This window comes from Schistocerca americana, chromosome 3 (assembly GCF_021461395.2).
Source record: "Schistocerca americana isolate TAMUIC-IGC-003095 chromosome 3, iqSchAmer2.1, whole genome shotgun sequence".
Lineage (NCBI taxonomy): Eukaryota > Metazoa > Arthropoda > Insecta > Orthoptera > Acrididae > Schistocerca > Schistocerca americana.
This window is the reverse complement of record NC_060121.1, coordinates 252,522,758-252,540,520: the sequence shown is the minus strand read 5'-3', so window position 1 is coordinate 252,540,520 and position 17,763 is coordinate 252,522,758. Positions and strand designations below refer to the sequence as shown.

At 38.5% G+C, this 17,763-nt stretch overlaps 1 protein-coding gene across 4 annotated transcripts in view; it reads left to right on the top strand.

Moving 5' to 3' along the window:
* Window positions 1-17,763, top strand: part of LOC124607291 (chromodomain-helicase-DNA-binding protein Mi-2 homolog) — a 164,418-nt gene that overhangs the window by 140,825 nt on the left and 5,830 nt on the right. For all 4 annotated transcript variants that reach the window (XR_006978802.1, XR_006978803.1, XR_006978801.1 and 1 more), the window contains exons 34-37: window positions 3,107-3,272; window positions 11,727-11,921; window positions 12,001-12,196; window positions 16,736-16,864. Coding sequence is in view for 1 of the 4 variants with exons in the window: in XM_047139578.1 (XP_046995534.1) it covers window positions 3,107-3,272; window positions 11,727-11,921; window positions 12,001-12,196; window positions 16,736-16,864 (686 nt within the window). In the remaining 3 variants the exon portion in view is untranslated. The remainder of the gene's footprint in view (window positions 1-3,106; window positions 3,273-11,726; window positions 11,922-12,000; window positions 12,197-16,735; window positions 16,865-17,763) is intronic.

Sequence of the window (17,763 nt, the reverse complement as noted above, 5' to 3'; positions counted from 1 at the left end):
TCCCACACAACTCTTAGCAACAAAACTATTCTATCTGCTTGGATGATCCCACACTTTGTAACCAGCAAAGAAAAATTGTGTGGGTAATGTGTACAACATAAAAAACACTCCTATGCTGAGAGGTACACTTGAACGAACGAACGAACAAACAAACAAGTAAGTCTGACAGTTCAGGGAATGACTGATACAATATTTGAACGGTATTGGGGGAGGAGGGGAGTCCTTAACGTAAACTTTCAGCTTGTCATAGTGAAGCTTATGTTTTCATAACTTGCAGAGGTTTGCATTTATCACTCTGAAGAATATTAACAAAACCGTATAACGGAGATGCTCGGTACTGTTACATTCCATCCTGGATTTTCCATTGTTTGAATATTAACAAAATATACTTAGGATCCTTTGTGTCAAGTAATCAATCTTTGACTAGCATAAATCTAATATCAAGCTGAACACACAAATCTGCCTTGTATAAATATTAATCTTGGATCTTTTCGGCATGAACTAAGATGAGCATTGACTCAGAAACATTTTGCGCATCAAGTTAAGTTCAGTTGCATTGTCAATTCATGACCTAGTGACTTTCTAGAAGAAAGTATTTCATTTTGCACAAATGCAAGTTAAAAAGACACAATTAATAATAAATAAATTGTTAATATTGCCACACTGCTTAAGTCCAAAACAATTTCTCGAACTGTAAGATTAAGTAATGAGAACATATTGCTGCCCAGGGATTTTTTAAGACAACTCTATCGATGTGAAAAAAATACACACACATAGTGGAAAAAATTACACATTACACATTACACACCTGCGCATTTCAGAAAAACTGGTGTTGGTGGGAAGGATCCATATGGCACAGGCTGTGAAGCTGTCATTGAAATAAAGGACATCTTGTTGGACGACATGCTCTGCAACAGTGTGGTCCAATGGTTTGTAGGCTGCAGTTTGCCAGTGGCCATTCATGCGGACAGACAGTTCATTGGTTGTCATGCCCATATAGTCCGTCCCCGGTAGCTGAGTGTCAGCGCGACACTGTCAATCCTAAGGGCCCGGGTTCGATTCCCGGCTGGGTCGGAAATTTTCTCCGCTCAGGGACTGGGTGTTGTGTTGTCCTAACCATCATCATTTCATTCTCATTGACGCGCAAGTCGCCGAAGTGGAGTCAAATCGAAAGACTTGCACCAGACGAGCGGTCTACCCGACGGGAGGCCCTCGTCACACGACATTTCATTTCATTTCATGCCCATATAGAATGGAGCACAGTGGTTACAGCTTAGCTTGCAGATCACATGACTAGTTTCACAGGTAGCCCTGCATTTTATGGGATAGTTGATGATCGTGACCAGACTGGTGTAGGTGGTGGTGGTGGTGGTGGTGGTGGTGGTGGTGGTGGGAGGATGTTTGGCACAGGTCTTGCATCTAGGTCTATTACAGGGATATGAGTCATGAGGCAAGGAGTTGGGAACAGGGGTTGTGTATGGGCAGACGAGGATATTGTGTAGGTTCGATGGGTGGCAGAATATCACTATGGGCAGGATAGTGGATAGGACATTTCTCATTTCGTGGCAGGATGAAAGCCAGTCAAAACACTGACGGAGAATATAGTGTACTGTGTATTTGTTTTTGTGTGCTAAAAATCAAAACGTGGTGCACATTGAAAAGTCATTTTTGTGCCTTGGTTAGGATAGGCGACAGTACACCACTGTGATAGGATAGGGGAGGATATTTCTCATATCAGAGCACCAAGGGAGGTAATCAATTCTTCGGCAGAGAATGTGATATCGTTGCTCCAGTCCTGAGTGGTACAGATTCACAAGAGGATTACTCCTTTGTGGCCAGACAATAGATATGTGGTGGATAGTAGGTGACTGGAGAGAGAAGGCAATGGAAATCTGTTTCTGAACAAGGTTGGGAAGGTAATTTCGATCTGTGAAGATCTCCAGTGAAATGCTTGGTATATGTGGAGAGACACCGCTCATCACTACAGATGCAAAGACCGCAACTGGCTAGGCTGTGTAGAAAGGATTTCTTGATATGGAACTGCTGGCAACTATCAGTGAAGGTACGTTGATTGACGTGGACAGAGGTATTAATGTGGCCATCCTGCGGTGGAGGTCAACATCAAAGAAGGTGGCTTGTAGGGTTGGGAAGGATCAGGCGAAACAAATGGGAAGCAGGGATAGGGTATCCTCAACCTTAGGCCAGGTCATGTAGATGACATCAGTAAATCTTAGCCAGGTAAGAGGTTTGGGGTTCTGGGTTGTTAGGAAGGTTTCCCTAGATGGCCCATGAATAAGTTTGCATAGGATGGTGCCATGCAGGCACCTATTATTTATCACAGATTTTTTTTGTAGGTGATGCCTTCAAAGCAGAAGTAATTGTGGGTTGGGATATAGCTTGTTTGTGACTGGGAAGGAGATTGTAAGTCTGAAGTCAGTCAGATGTTGAGAAAGGTAGTGTTCGGTAGCAACAAGGCCTTGGTCCTTGACAGTGACAAGCAAAGCACAGGGTAGTAAAGGAACAGGAACTGTAGAGACGCAATGGAGGAAATGTTTTATGTCTTTTATACAGGAGGATAGCAGAAGGTGTTGGTCCACAAGGGCAGAGATTCTATGGTGGCACAGTAACTAGCCACAATAAGGTGTCCTGGGTGGTTGGGTTTATTTACCTCAGTAAGCATGTTGAAGGCAGCAGCGCAGGGAGTTCAAATGATTGAGGAAAGGGGGGGGGGGGGGGGGGAGGGGAGAGAGAGAGAGAGAGAGAGAGAGAGAGATATATATGGGAGGGGGGGGGGGTTTCTGGGATTGACCTAAGGATTTGAGAAGGGACTAGAGATCTTCCTGGACTTCTAGAATAGATCCCTGTGGCATGGCTAATGTGTGGATGTATCTGGGGAAGCCCTGGGTTTCATTCAAACTACTGACATATGAGATTGTTTCAAATGTTTTATGTTTTAAAAGCTAGTATATAACAAATTATTAGCTGCTCTCTTTTTGAAATACGCTATAATAGCAAGAGCTAAGATTTTCTTCATGTTGATACAAAATGCATTTTTTTTTTTTCTCACCATTTTGTGAAGAACATCTTACAAATATTCCCTTTTCAGACATGATTATTGGCTGTTGGCTGGGATTGTAACACATGGTTATGGAAGGTGGCAAGATATCCAGAATGACATTCGGTTTGCCATTATCAACGAGCCCTTCAAGATGGATGTTGGCAAAGGCAACTTCCTAGAGATCAAAAACAAGTTTTTGGCTAGGAGATTTAAGGTAATTTAATTTACTTTTTGTAAAAGCTTCTAATTATCGCTTCTGGTGTTACATTAATCATACTCAAACCTTATGATAGACTAGGTTTAGTCTCTTAAATAATTTTCAATTAAGAAAACAAAACAAGTAATGCACAAACCACAACAAAGTGGAGTACATAAAGCATTCAATAATGGTTACTACACAGTTTTTGGCTTAAGTCGCCATTGTTGTAAATGTGGTAAATCGGACCAGACATCTTGTGGTATCTGAAACGACCACATTTCAGACCCCCCTACTTAAAGCTGTCACGTTAAAGTATATGCTTAATAACTGAAACAAGAACATAGTGTTTATTATAATTATTGTTTATTTCTTATATATAGTTTTTCCATAAGCACACTTGTAGGCTTCTGCACCTACTACGAACCAATAAAGAGGAGAAAAATAACTTCCAATGATTAAATTGAAATGTAAGCTAATATTGTGACTCTAAGAAGAATGTGATAATTGTCACAATTTACAAAGCAATGCAGTAGTGCGTGTAAGCATATCATCCACTGGCAGATAAATAAATTGGATTTCTGTTGTAGGCACTAAGTTTCCAATGCTTTTTCCATAGCAAGCAATTTTTATAGTTGGCGTATATTTTACTCATTGTGGTGTTATTTTATGAAGGCTTAATATTTTTATTTTAAGTGTGAGGGTGGTGATTTAGTACATGAGGGAACAAGAACTCTCATTGGTGTGTAAATAGCCTGTGCAGATTAAATTCCACGTCGTTATAGAAGTGACTATCAAAACTTTCAAATGCTGCCTCTACAGAGAGATAACTTGTGAAGTTGCGCTTCGAAATAGTTAAAATATGGAGGTGTACATCACTACAAGGTCAGAGCTCGAAATGAAACGAAAAGTTTTTGTGTTCCAAGAAAAGGTTTCCAGCTGCAATTCATCACTAATCAGTTGTGTAAATTTAAAGATCTTTTAGCTCAGTAGTAAGGTGATAGCATTTGGGCAGACAACACATTGTTCTACAGTGTTTCCGCAGGGGTATCTTCATCTGCTGCCTCATTTCCTACGTTTCCAGCGAACCGTGGTACATAGTCTCCAGAAATACAAAATGGAATGAACATTTTTATTGATGTTCAGTGAAAGTTCATTTTGTGAAACATGCAGAAATGAAACTTTTTTAAATAACGAAAGTACTTGTTTACGGAAGATTTAAATTTAGAGTTGCACTGCAGTCGTCAGTTCTGAAGCTAGTGACATTACAAAACACCGCTTTTGCTTTGTGCAAATGCAAGTTGGGTAGAAGTAAATAATAAAGAAATTGTTATTAGCACAAAAGTTAGGTAAATACGTAAATTTGCCACTCCCACGCTGCTGAAATTCAAAATGTGCAACTAAAAGTGAAAAAGAGACCTCTTGTTGGAGAAGTAAAATTTTCAGTACAAGCAAAAACTTTTGGTAATGTCTTAAATTCAAATTTTGATTTTTTTGTATGATTTAGTAATTAATTTCATTCTGATTCAAAAGTTGCGTGAATCCAACAGGAGTCACATTTGTGTCAGTTTTCAAAAAAGGACATCTTGTTATTATTGGGGTAAAGGCCCAAAAAGAGGCGCCCTTTCTAAATATCACAGCTGCATATGCAATGTGTCACAAAATAGTATCTTCTAACTTTTATAGGCATTTTAAGGAGCTCAGAGTATAAAAGGACATTTCGTGATTACAATAATGCCAAACAAGTCAAGTAAGTGGTCCCTTTTTATGTGAGAGTTATAAATGCTTACCAGGTGTTACCAATTTGCAGCTGGTGGCCCAAAAATACCAGCTGACAGGTGGCATTACTGAAGCAGCAAAAACCTACACCTACAACACATGTTAACAGTGCTATTGCTACTAGAAATGAAAAAGGTGAAGTTGTTGTGAATACAAACAATTGGCTAAATGCTTTGAAGAATACTAATGTAAACATAGTGCCTCACATAAACATATCCACTTAGAGTTCAGTGTTACCCATAAAGGCAGTTTACATTGCAAAATGGGCATTGATGGAAATAATCCTTTGGTCACTGTAAAATACGGGATCACAGAATGTACCTCTGGGGGGCTTTATGAATTCAAAATTTAGGTGGTTTTGGGGCCGTTAACAGCTTCAGAATCAAATTTTGATCTAAAAGATGCCATAATACAGAGTAAAAATACCAATATTTTACCAATAAAATGGTCTTAAATTTTTGTACACTAAATCCGGTTGTATATGCCCCAGGTAAAACCTGGGAATTTTTTCACCTAGGATTTTGATTTTGGGAATTTTTCATTATTTTAGTTGATATTTAAACTTCAGTAATTTTGACTGGTAAGAACTGATACTCTAACAAAGAATTTGACTTTAGCCATCTACTGAAAAATAATACTGTTCACAACAATGAAACAAAATGCACGTAGAAGCATCTACCGACAGCAAAATGTGTCAAGGGATGTAGGACGAAGACAACGCAATACTGTGTAACAACAGATTGCTTTTGATGGGTGTGACATTGGCAAAAAGAGTGAGAATGTACGATGACTTTCTTGAATCACAGTGTGTTCATAGATTACACATTATGTAGTAACGATGGAAAAATGTGCAAGGTTGGTTCGTGAGCATTTCACGTATAATCCGCATTTCTATGGTGAAGCTGAAGTGCTCGTTGGAACGTGTAATCGCCCAGGTAACCCACAAAATGTTTGGTGCACAGCAGCAGAATTTACAGTCATGCTTGTCAGAAATATTTGGCTGCTGCATTTTATGCTGTGCTCTTAGGATTCTGCCTGACCATGCCCTTGGAAAAAACAGCAAAAATTTGTGATGACCATTATTATATGTGAAAGCTTAACTTTTCTTGATGGAAAAATATCATCTAGTAGTCGTATTTCGCAAAGCAAGCATACATGTTATTGCCCCCATATTTTCTTGAATTTGGAGTTCACTGCCAGGCAACTCAGAGTGCTACAATCGTCTCGTTTCCATAACGTAACATGGGTATTGTAACTTCTTACATTTTGGTGTACCATTTAAAGGATTGTTATGTTTTACTGCACTGAGGGAAAGTATATTATCACTTAACGTGGAAAAATGTACTTTCACTTGGGGCATAGAGCATTGTCACCCAGAAAAAAAGTGTATCTATGACCGGGAAATCCGGGAATTTCTTTCTCTTGTCTGCACACACACTGTAAATGTGCTATACATCTGGAGGGGTTGAGAAAAGTACCCTCTACCAATGACTTTATGAAAAGGAGAGTTGGTACTCGCCATATAGCGGAGATGCTGAGTCGCAGGTAGGCACAACAAAAAGACTGTCACAAAATACTGTGTGTGGCAACAGTCTTTTTATTGTGCCTCTCTGTGACTCAGCATCTCCGCTACATGGCGTGTAGAAACTATCCTTTTCATTATATAGTTACATTCATTCCTGGAGTTTCCATGTATGTAAGTAATGAGCACAGATAATAACTGATCTCCATCACAATTCTGGGAGACGACTTGTATTTAATGGATTTGTTCAAAGGTATTTTACACACACACAGTGGCAGAATAAGAAAAGGAAATGTGAAATATTTGCAGTAAACAGTGAAGTACATAGAATTCAACAGCAGCCAATAACGACTGGACACTTCTTACAGAAATGCTCTGGCTTGGATAGCAATAACTTGAGAATTTATATTAAATTTTTAACTACTGAACATGTGCTTAAAATGAGACAACTGCACGCACATCAATGTGCAGAAATAGTAGTAAGCATGTGTAAGTCAGTTAACTAAGTGGTACTTATTAGTCGTTATCATCACACACACACACACACACACACACACACACACACACAATGGCAATGTTTGCTAATGTGCAAAATGCTGAGTTGTTAATGGGACTTGGGCTTAAACTAAACTGCGTAGCAGTTATTAGTCATAGCATTTGTCTTGCACGATATACCTGTCAATGTATTGGACGAGTCACCTGAAACAGATGACATTGTATTTGTTGCGAAAACAGTCCAAAAAGAACATTCCAGTACCTACTAAAAAAGAGTCAACAAATTAGAAGAAATTTACAAAGTGACAGTTTGAAAACATGATTCTTGTATTTCTTCCAGTTGTAGTCCTATAATTTGTCTGTCTATTTCCAGTGTTGCCATTCTTATTTCATATTCCATGAGCATGCACTGTAGTTTCATTTTATGTTCATACTGTACGCATTCTAATCTTTTTGCAAAATCGGTATTTCATATGGAGAAGATCTTCAACATACAGTAGAACCCCAATTATCCTAACTCCAACTATCTGTATCCCAATTGTACGGATTGCTTTGGGGGTGGAGTGTTGGTTTTGTTTGATAGATATTACAGTATACAACATTGCTCTAAAAGCAATCTGAGACGACTGTATTACGACAAAATCTTCCAGTGAATAATGTCTACAGGACACACACTGGTTGTTTTTTTTTTTTTTCCGCTCATCATTCAGTGTGACCTGCATCAGTCTGCCCCCTGACTTGAGTGTATACACCAATTTGTCCCTGTATGTTCCATCTTCTGTGTCTTTTGCTTTGTTTTGTGTTATGATTTACTGTATGGCATGTCTTCTAAAAGGAAACATGTTGTCTTATCACTGGTAGACAAAATAAAAGTCCTTGAACAATTAGACAAAGGCCTGAGTGGTAAGAAGTTTACTCAGATGTTTAGCATGGGAAGATAAACAATTTCAGACATAAAAACAAGTCAAAAATTTTAAACTCTGTCTCTGTCCTTGAGAATGAAGATAGGATTTGATTGAGAAAGCAATGAAAACAGTTAGCTTGAAGAGGCTGTATTACAGTGGGTGAGCATTGGGAAACCCGCTTTCAGGGCCGACTGTTTGCAAAGAAGCAATTCTTTTAGCCAGTAAAATCACAATTTGCCTTCATTTAAAGTGAGCAGTCACTGACTACAGAATTTCAAGGCAAGCAATGGTATTTGTAAGTTGAGTTTAAGTGGTTTAAAACTATTAGCAGATCAAAAAGCAGCAGAAAATTTTATTGAAAAATTCAAAATTGAAACAGAATCTTATGACCCTGAATTTTTGTGTATCTTTGTGTGATACAACTTTAGCTTCTAATAGACCCTAAGGTCAGAAAAGGCCGTGTTACCGTGCTAACTACAGAATGTCACAAAATACCCCTTCTGTTGATAGGAAAATCAAAAAAACCACGGGCTTTCAAAAATGTGAAAATTTTCCATCTTCTACAAGGATCAACCAAAGGCCTGGATGACTGCTGCTTTGTTTTGTGCATGGTACGGTTCAGTTTTCATATTTAAAGCAAGGAAAAAAAAAAACTAGAAGACCATAGGGAAAGCAAGCAGTAAAGTGGTGATAATTGTGGACAATGCACCCACCCGCAGAAAGCCTTCTTGATAGAGCAGATGGACATTTCAAAATAATCTTCCTGCCACCAAACATAATGAGTGTGCAGCAGCCAATGGACCAGTCACTTAGCAGAATATGAAGCAAAATTACAGAAGAAAACTGTTGAAGGTTTTTGATAGACGATGGAAATAAGAAGACATTTGACTCGTCACCAAAAATTTAGTTTAAAAGACAGGTGGCAGTACCGAGCGAGGTGGCGCAGTGGTTAGACACTGGACTCGCATTCGGGAGGACGACGGTTCAATCCCGCGTCCGGCCATCCTGATTTAGGTTTTCCGTGATTTCCCTAAATCACTCCAGGCAAATGCCGGGGTGGTTCCTCTGAAAGGGCACGGCCGACTTCCTTCCCCATCCTTCCCTAATCCGATGAGACCGATGACCACGCTGTCTGGTCTCCTTCCCCAAACCAACCAACCAACAGGTGGCAGTACCGTGGAATTTGGTGAAGACAACCACATTAAAAAGAGCTTATAATAAATTGAAAGGATTTCAGCCAAAGAAGAAATACAGAAAGATGAAGATTAAAAGAAGAATCGTGAAAAGGGAGAGTAATAAAGAAAAGTAGCAGAGGATGAAATATCACTTGAGGTCATAAGCAAAGTCTCTTAAAAATTCCTGGGTGAATGATTGCAGTGCAAAGGATATAATCAAGTGGCTTGCTTCTATTCTTCCTCTTAATGAAGTATTTTTGTGTTGCATTTGGTACGCTGTTAAGCAAGTACAATGGTGCTCAACCCAAAGGTTGATTTGAACACTGTGGTGCTTTGCTAAGCATGGTTGTGTGCTCCTGGCTTCCCCCTACCTCTGAAATGATTTACACAGCTAGTTAGAAGGGGACCTATAGTTCAAGATGTACACCAAAACACGGTGTAACTTGATTTGGCTACGCCCCACCCCCACCCCTCCGAGAGGAAAAGTGTGGTGAGTAACAGAAAATATTGTAGAACCAATTGGGATAGAACCTAAAACCTAGTGAGCCATCCAGGCATATTTATGTGCATTCAATTAATCCTTCTGTGTATACACATCGTGGTACGCCAATCCTCAGTTGTTGTGGACATTTATACATGCACCTCTTTGATTTTCCTACAGTGCTATGGATGCTTCCTTAGCTGCCAACCTATTACTGCTGCGAAAGAGTTACTTCCATATCTTGATGAATAAAAAAGTTTAAAGTATTTATCATATAACACACGTGCCTCATTACATGCTGTCATCTGTAGAAAACCCTATTTTCGTTATCTTGAAGTGTTTGACACATGACAATTGTTTTGACCACGATTCACAATGCAAGGACGTGAATGGGCGTGTCTCTGACTACCGTCCTCCAGATACAAAACCCAATAGCTCAAGAATGAAATGCAATAGCCTTCTGCTCTCAATTCCAAATAAAATTTTGATATCTGTCTACATTTTATCCATTGAAATCTCTAAGCTAAAATTAAACCTACACAAAAGTTAACGCATTTTTACCTCTGCAATTTTTGTGCAGTGTTTTACTTAAGGCAGTGCACTAAGTACAATGGATAACAAAAAGAAATTCAGTTCGTATCAAGGGAATGTACCAGACAGTAAGATGTGTAAAAATTAATTGTCTTTCAACTAATAGTTTTCGAAAAATAGGATGATAAGTATTTCATATCAGTTGGAACAGTGTCTTTCAGCACAGGCACCAGTATTTGGCAAGTGGTACAGCTGTAACAAAAGCACTGTCAGCACAGAATGTAAAGAGCTTGTCTGTAGCAGCCAAAAGGGTTAATAAGTTATTTCTCAATCAGAAACCACACTGAGCGAAGGGAACAAACACAATTTAGTTGTGAGGCTGCAGATACACACAGTCCACTGCAGTGGGCACTCCCAACTGGTGTTGTGCCTTTCGTGCTGTTGCAGTCTCACAACTGAATCAAAATGCCAAAGACGTGACAATTCAAAAGCTGTCCACTGCAGTGAAAATTACCCGCCAAAGGGTTACTTTTCGTTATACATGAAAATACTCAGTTGCTGTGGTAATACTTCGTAAATCAAAAGCAAACGGCATAGACATTTTGCTTAGAAAACATACAAAATTGACAACTAAAAGTAAATTAAAATCCTTAATGCATTAAATGTGTGCTAGGCCTATTAGCGCCTCTGTGTTATGAAGCTGTACAAACCCTCTTTCCTTAGCCATCGAGTGTGTACCGTGTGATGCAGTGTGTGGAAACTGAGGGCTGCATGCTTATTGTTGTTATAGGTGTGGAAATTTGAATAAATTGTGGCTTTGGGTCTGCAATTAGCTTATGTCCACTTTCTGTAACAGCAAGCCTGACAAAATTATAGTCTTTAGTTTTATACATTTCAACTGTGAAAAATTTTGACACTGTTTCTGCTAGAGTTTGTGATGCATGTAATTACATAAAGATTAAATTTAATAAATACAAAGTGTATTTTAAATTGTACCTTCTGGTATAGGACTCCATTCTTGGTCATTTTCGTTACATTGCCATAACACATTTTTCAACTTTTTCAGTCACAGTTTGTCCCTATTTTTGTGAATAAAAGTCTTTGGTAATATCTTTCACACCTTTCCTTTGTTGGCAGTAGTAACTTCGTTGGTTTTTTGCCTTCTGTTGTATCTTTTGCCGGCCTAATAATACAATCAGCAATAAATCTTTTATAAACTGTGGAGAAGTTTGTTCTTCCTCCATCTTTACAAGACCCCTTCAGTAATTGTTGTGTATCTACAATGCACTAATATATTTGGTCAAAGTAGGGTCAGAACTGATCTTCAGTCAGCAGGGTTTATACAGTCAGCTGTCTGTGTATCTTAAGGTATAACTGTTAGAGGTAACACTCATCCTGTGTGCTCTGCCTTGAAATGAAATGGGCTGTACATAGTCACGACACAGCTAATTCCTGCTGTGGCTAGGACTTTCATTTGTTATGTCAAGTGATGTTTTTGAGCCTGTTGCAATATAAAACTTTATGAAGTTGTTATTGTTAGTCTTTGTTTCACAACACCAATTTTTGTTGTTGTTCGTCTTACAGCTTTTGGAACAGGCGCTTGTAATTGAAGAGCAACTGCGCAGAGCAGCTTACCTGAACCTCACACAGGATCCTAATCATCCAGCAATGTCACTAAATGCGCGTTTTGCAGAAGTAGAGTGTCTTGCTGAATCACATCAGCATCTCTCTAAAGAGTCTCTTGCTGGAAATAAACCAGCAAATGCTGTACTCCATAAGGTTAGTGAATTATGATACATTACCAGCAGTTTGACTGTTGCTATTCATGGTAATAATATTGTATTATCTTATGTTGTAGGTGCTGAATCAGTTGGAAGAACTGTTATCAGATATGAAATCTGATGTGAGTAGGTTACCAGCTACTTTAGCAAGGATACCTCCTGTGGCACAACGTTTGCAAATGTCGGAGCGGTCCATACTTTCGAGGTTAGCTGCAACAACCACCTCGGGCAGTACGGCTACAACTCCAACAACATCACAGCAAGGAGCTGCCGGTAAACAGAGCTTAGTTTTGGAACTATTTTTCATACAAATGTGTGAGAAAGTGGTCCTTCATTCAGCATAATACCTATATAAAACTAAACCAGTCCCAGATTCGATATCCGGTTTGAATACCACTTCACCAGGCACGGTCCTATTGAAGGCGGTATGCCCTTTCCTTCTTCAGACCTTCGAACTGACTTGCCCCAGCCAGTTGCTGTGAGTATCTACAGTTTGTGAGACCCCCATGGTTCAAATTTCACATTTTCACATATACAGCTCATTGCAGGTGAAAGAAGCAATCAATACTGATCTGACACTAACACATAGCCACTGAGCTACAATATTTATATAGTATTATAAAAGCATCTTCATTAACTATGTAAAGAGGTGTAACAATTCTGTGCGTTTTTACAGCATGTGTTTAAGCGAAATATTGTTGAACGCCATAGATTTGCAAAGCCTTAGACTTTTCAAGCCAGAATTTGACTGTAGTGATTATTCAGGATTTTTCCAGTGTAATTGATGACATATTTCTGGATGTTTAGCTGTTCTGATTCAGTTGATACCTAATATTTAAACTACCAACTTAACACTGAAGACCCAAAGAAACTGGTACATCTGCCTAATATCGTGCGGGGCCCACATGAGTATGCAGAAGTGCTGCAAAACGACATGGCATGAACTCGATTAATGTCAGAAGTAGTGCTGGAGGGAATTGACACCATGAACCACTCAAGGCTGTCCATAAATCCATAAGTGGATGGAGATATCTCTCTTCTGAACAGCACATTGCAAGGCATTCCAGATACGCTAAACATGTTCATGTCTGGGGAGTTCTGGTGGCCAGCGGAAGTGTTTAAACTCAGAAGAGTGTTCATGGAGCCATACTGTAGCAATTGTGGATGTGTGGGGTGTCGCATGTTGTCCATCCAAGCTTTGTAATTTCAGTGTTCATTTCTCAAAATCAAACAGTGGAAAGTCCAGGATAGAATAACAATAATATGAAAAGGATAGATTGCTACTGATCACATAGGTGGCGTTGAGTCACAGACAGGCACAATGAAAAAGTTGTAATTATCTGTCTGCAACTCAGTGCCTCCTATATGTTGTGAGTACAGTCTATTCTTCAATATTGTTGACACGGAAGTTTTTCAACGTCAACTGTCTCAATATTCTGCACACACTCCAGTTCTCAAACTCCCACTTGCATTGACACTTTGATCACTATAATTTGTTAAGAATTTGCTGCATACATTGTTAGGAGTCTGTGCAATGCTCGATCTGCCACCTTCTCATTATCTGCTTGCTCTTTGACTAAGTGTACTGTGATCAATGTTGTCATCCCATACAGCTTCTGCAACCTCTTCTGAAAGTTTGTCACGGCTGTTTTCATAACAGAAAAACACTCTAACAGCACATTGCTTCATATGAACATCACATTCACGGGGCTGAATTGCTGTGCAATGCTTACTTTCAAGAGACTAAATATTAAGTACTGCCAATAAACAAAAAAAAAAAAAAAAAAAAAAAAAGAGGCAGCACAGGGTGGAAACGGGGAATTAAATTTGAATGCAGGCAGGAAGCATACTTCTCTGGCCTCTGTGAAATTAACGATACTAAAATGAAAATTACATTTTACAAAGACACATAGTCCATCAGGAATGTAGGTGCCACACTCTGTTTGTGTCTACTGTCGTGTGCCTTCCTCAGGGAGGATATACATCAGGGTGAGAGGGACTCGCCTTTTTTTGTCTCTCTTCATTGTAAAGTCTCCTATTTCTCCTTCTTTTGCCTATGAACAACTGCAGCCTATGGTTATTTCAACTGTTTCTCCTTTCCTTTCTTCCACATGTCTCTCATTGTTTCTCCATGTTCCTCTTTTCTTCTGTCAAAGTGGCTCTTGTCTTCTTCTTGGGTTTTTTGTGGAACCTTAAGAGTATTATAGTTTCTTTCTGAGTGGCAGTAATTACTCAGTATCCATGGAGCAATTTGGAGTTTGTCCATGTAACTTCCAGTATCTTTGCATCATGTGTTACCCATTCTTAATTTACCAAAGTATGTGAACAGGGGGTTCATCCTTTGGATGTTGCCACAGAAAGCTTTATCTTTTTATAATCATATCTGGAATTTTTTCAGTACGTTTATAATGTAAATTATTATGGCATATTCTATATTGTGTTTGCCGTTTAACTGCTCCCAAAATTTTTCTTAATATACTCTTTTCTGTGATTTCCAGTGCTTCCATTATTGCATTTGTATTTATCAAAAGCTCCCAGAGTAACTAACAGTAATATTATGAAAAGGATAGATTGTTACTCACCATACAGAGCAGACATTGAGTCACAGACAGTTACAAGATAAATCTCATTGTGGTTGTTCACATCAATTATCACCCACCTGCTCTGTACAGTGGGTGGATCCAAGCTGCCTTCCAGTCTTCATAATCTCTCCTGTTAACCAGATATTTTGGATGATTTCATTTAGCTTGTCCAGAAATTTATTATTCGAATATTTCACGTGTAGTGCAATTATGGAATCCTCTCCATGTCCCTTATTGTTTTCTTAACTCATTTTTATTGAGTCACTTTTATGTCTATCTGCCTGTTTGGTACAAATTTTGCTGTCGATTTTAAACTAACTTCCCTCCAGAAATGGATGCCAATGCAATATTAACTCACTTTCTCTTATCGTGGGTGAGGGCAAAAAAGATGGATCGTGGATGAGGGCAAAAAAGATAGATAACACCACACATCTCAGTTGCCGTGCAGGACCAGTGGGTTGCATGGCTAATATTGGAATGTGTTCCATGCAGTTTGCGAGTGGTTGGATACAGCTAAGCAGGGGGAGGGGGGATGGGAGATGGACACAGAGAGGGGGAGGAAGGGATTGTGTGCAGTATATGTGACATTCTGACATATGATACAAAGGAATTACAGGCATTGGCTGCAAGTGGGTATTGACTGAATTCAGTGGGGAAAGTTGAAAAGTTGAGAATTTGTGCAGGACCAAATTCAAACCTGGCATAAATTTTCAATTCTCACTGTTGATTTCAGTCAGTGCCCACTTGCAGCCAATGTCTGTAATTCCTTTGTATATTAATCCATAATAGCTGCTGGATCAAAAAAGTGTCTTTCTTTCCAACGTGTCCAAAAGGACAGACACCACAAATATATACTGACATATTCTTACATGTGTGAAACCACAAATAAAAGCTCTAATTATTTTTAAAAAATAATTGCATCAAAATGTTTAAAATCCATTGAAATTTCACACACGCAATACTAAAAAGACGTAAATTCCATTGAAATTTCACACACGCAATACTAAAAAGACATAAATTCCATTGAAATTTCACACACGCAATACTAAAAGACAGAAAATAATTATTTAAATAAAAAGATTTTAAATATAATATTTTTTAGCTCTACTAAAAAGTATAAAGACCCATGCAGATTCCTAACCACATGTAGATAAGTTTTATAATGAAAAACATGGGGCACACGAAATCTTATAAGTATTTTCATAGCTATTAAAGTACCACATTCACAAGTTTGCAGGATTATCTGTATGAGGTTAGGAATGTGTATGGCACTATGAGAATTTATTTTGTACTTTTTAGTCCAATATAAAAAGTATTGATTTAAAAATTATTTATTTATCAGGTTCTATGGGACCATGCAGATCAAAGCTAGCAAGTTATGGATCAAATCAATAGATACTTTATAGAATGCTGATTAGAAAACTTATAAACAAAAGAGTTAAAGAATTAATGAAACCCTTAAAAATTGCAAGAGAGTATACAAATAAATGTTACACAGAGCTTCTCAGCGACTGATGGGACTCATTTATAAAATAGCAGCAGTGTGCCAAGGAAACATGGTGACATGCCCTTTCTTTTTTTAACTTTCCACATCCTATCCTCCTCTCTTCCATGAGGGAGGCTTTAATAGTTCCAAAAGTTAGGATAGCGTTGTCCACATGCCACATGTTGTTTTTGTGTGTGTGTGTGTGTGTGTGTGTGTGTGTGTGTGTGTGTGTGTGTGTGTGTGTGTGTGTGTGTGTCAGCAGCACTAATTTTTGCTGGCAATTGTCTCATAATTTTGTAGTTTCCTAGAGTGAATTTTCCTTTTGATATAATTACTTTAGATTAATTCTGTCAAGTTCCCTCCAGAATGTGAACTTAAAGTCCAGAAGCGACCTCATCTGACATTTTCCCGAGACAGGTGTCAGTGCGGCATACTCGAAAGAGACGGGGGTGTATGGCAATTCTTGTGTTGTTTGTTAAGAAACCAACCAACCAACATAACAGAACAGTGCAGTGCAGCAGGATCTTTTTGGTCATCAAGCTATTTGTAAAGATGCATTACCTAAGGAGTGTAGTTTTTATAGACTTTACGCTTATTATCTAAGCATCAGGCACAATAATTATTAAGCATTTAAAGTGAGGTTGACATGTAATTCCTATTTCCATCATTTTAAATATAGCCTCTGTTGCTTGCTTCTGTGTGGTTTTGGAATACTGACTTTAAATATGTGATGATACCTTGCAGCACTCCTGAGCTCACAGTTCCCAGGAGCATTCCAAGCTGCACAGTTGCCAGCTGCTTTCTCTGCAGCGAATTTTGCAAACTTCAGACCACAGTATTCTGTGCCCGGTCAACCACCACAAGGTTTTCCAGGTAAGACATTTTTTTCTTCTTCCTTTTGACAAACTCTGTTGTTACCGAGACTTTCAATAATTTGTATAATAATCTACTTACCCTACCTTATTTCTTTTGTGTAAGCACAAATATAAATAAAAATTCATGCATCCAGTTATTTCTGGTGTATCATGGGTTCCGTGTGCTTTTCATGTTTAATAATAAAATAAACTAAAGCAAAACATTGAGTCCTAAAGTGTAATAGCTATTTGAACAGTTAGTTTTCAGATGGGATCTCTATTATCATCACCTTCTGATGTGCGTTTGTGACTTGAACAATGCAAGGTCTTGTCATTGAAAATCAATTCTTCATGCTAATTGTGTGCGTAACAGGTGTGTACTGAAACACTTACTTTCACTTGCAAAAATATAGTGATGATTCGCAGAAATTTGTCACAATTTGCTGCTCATATTTTGTTCTAAAAGGGTTAAATGCCGCAGAGGTAACTGGAAAACAACGGCACTGTTGAGAATAAACTAAAGTGTGAAATTAGATAGTTAAAATAGTAAGAGTGGTTGATTTTACTCATCATATAACTGATATTAACATGTTACTCTGACATGTTCAATCTATTGCATATCATGTTGATCAAGTTTTAGAGAAGTGTATTTTCAGTACTTATCAATCATGTTAGACTTCGGGCGTTGCTAGCCTCCAGATCAATACTGTGTCTGAAACAATGTCCAATTCTGGACGTGTATTGTGTGCAGATGATCTTTTTGAAGTTTAGCTTACATTGTGCCAGTACCTCTCTCCTGTAAGGGGAAGTTGTGTGTTGCACCTATGTCATTTCGGTACATTTTAACTTCAATAATGTACATTTTGAAGCTCTCGTTCATCACCAGGGCTTCAGATGCAGATTCGTTACAATATCAAC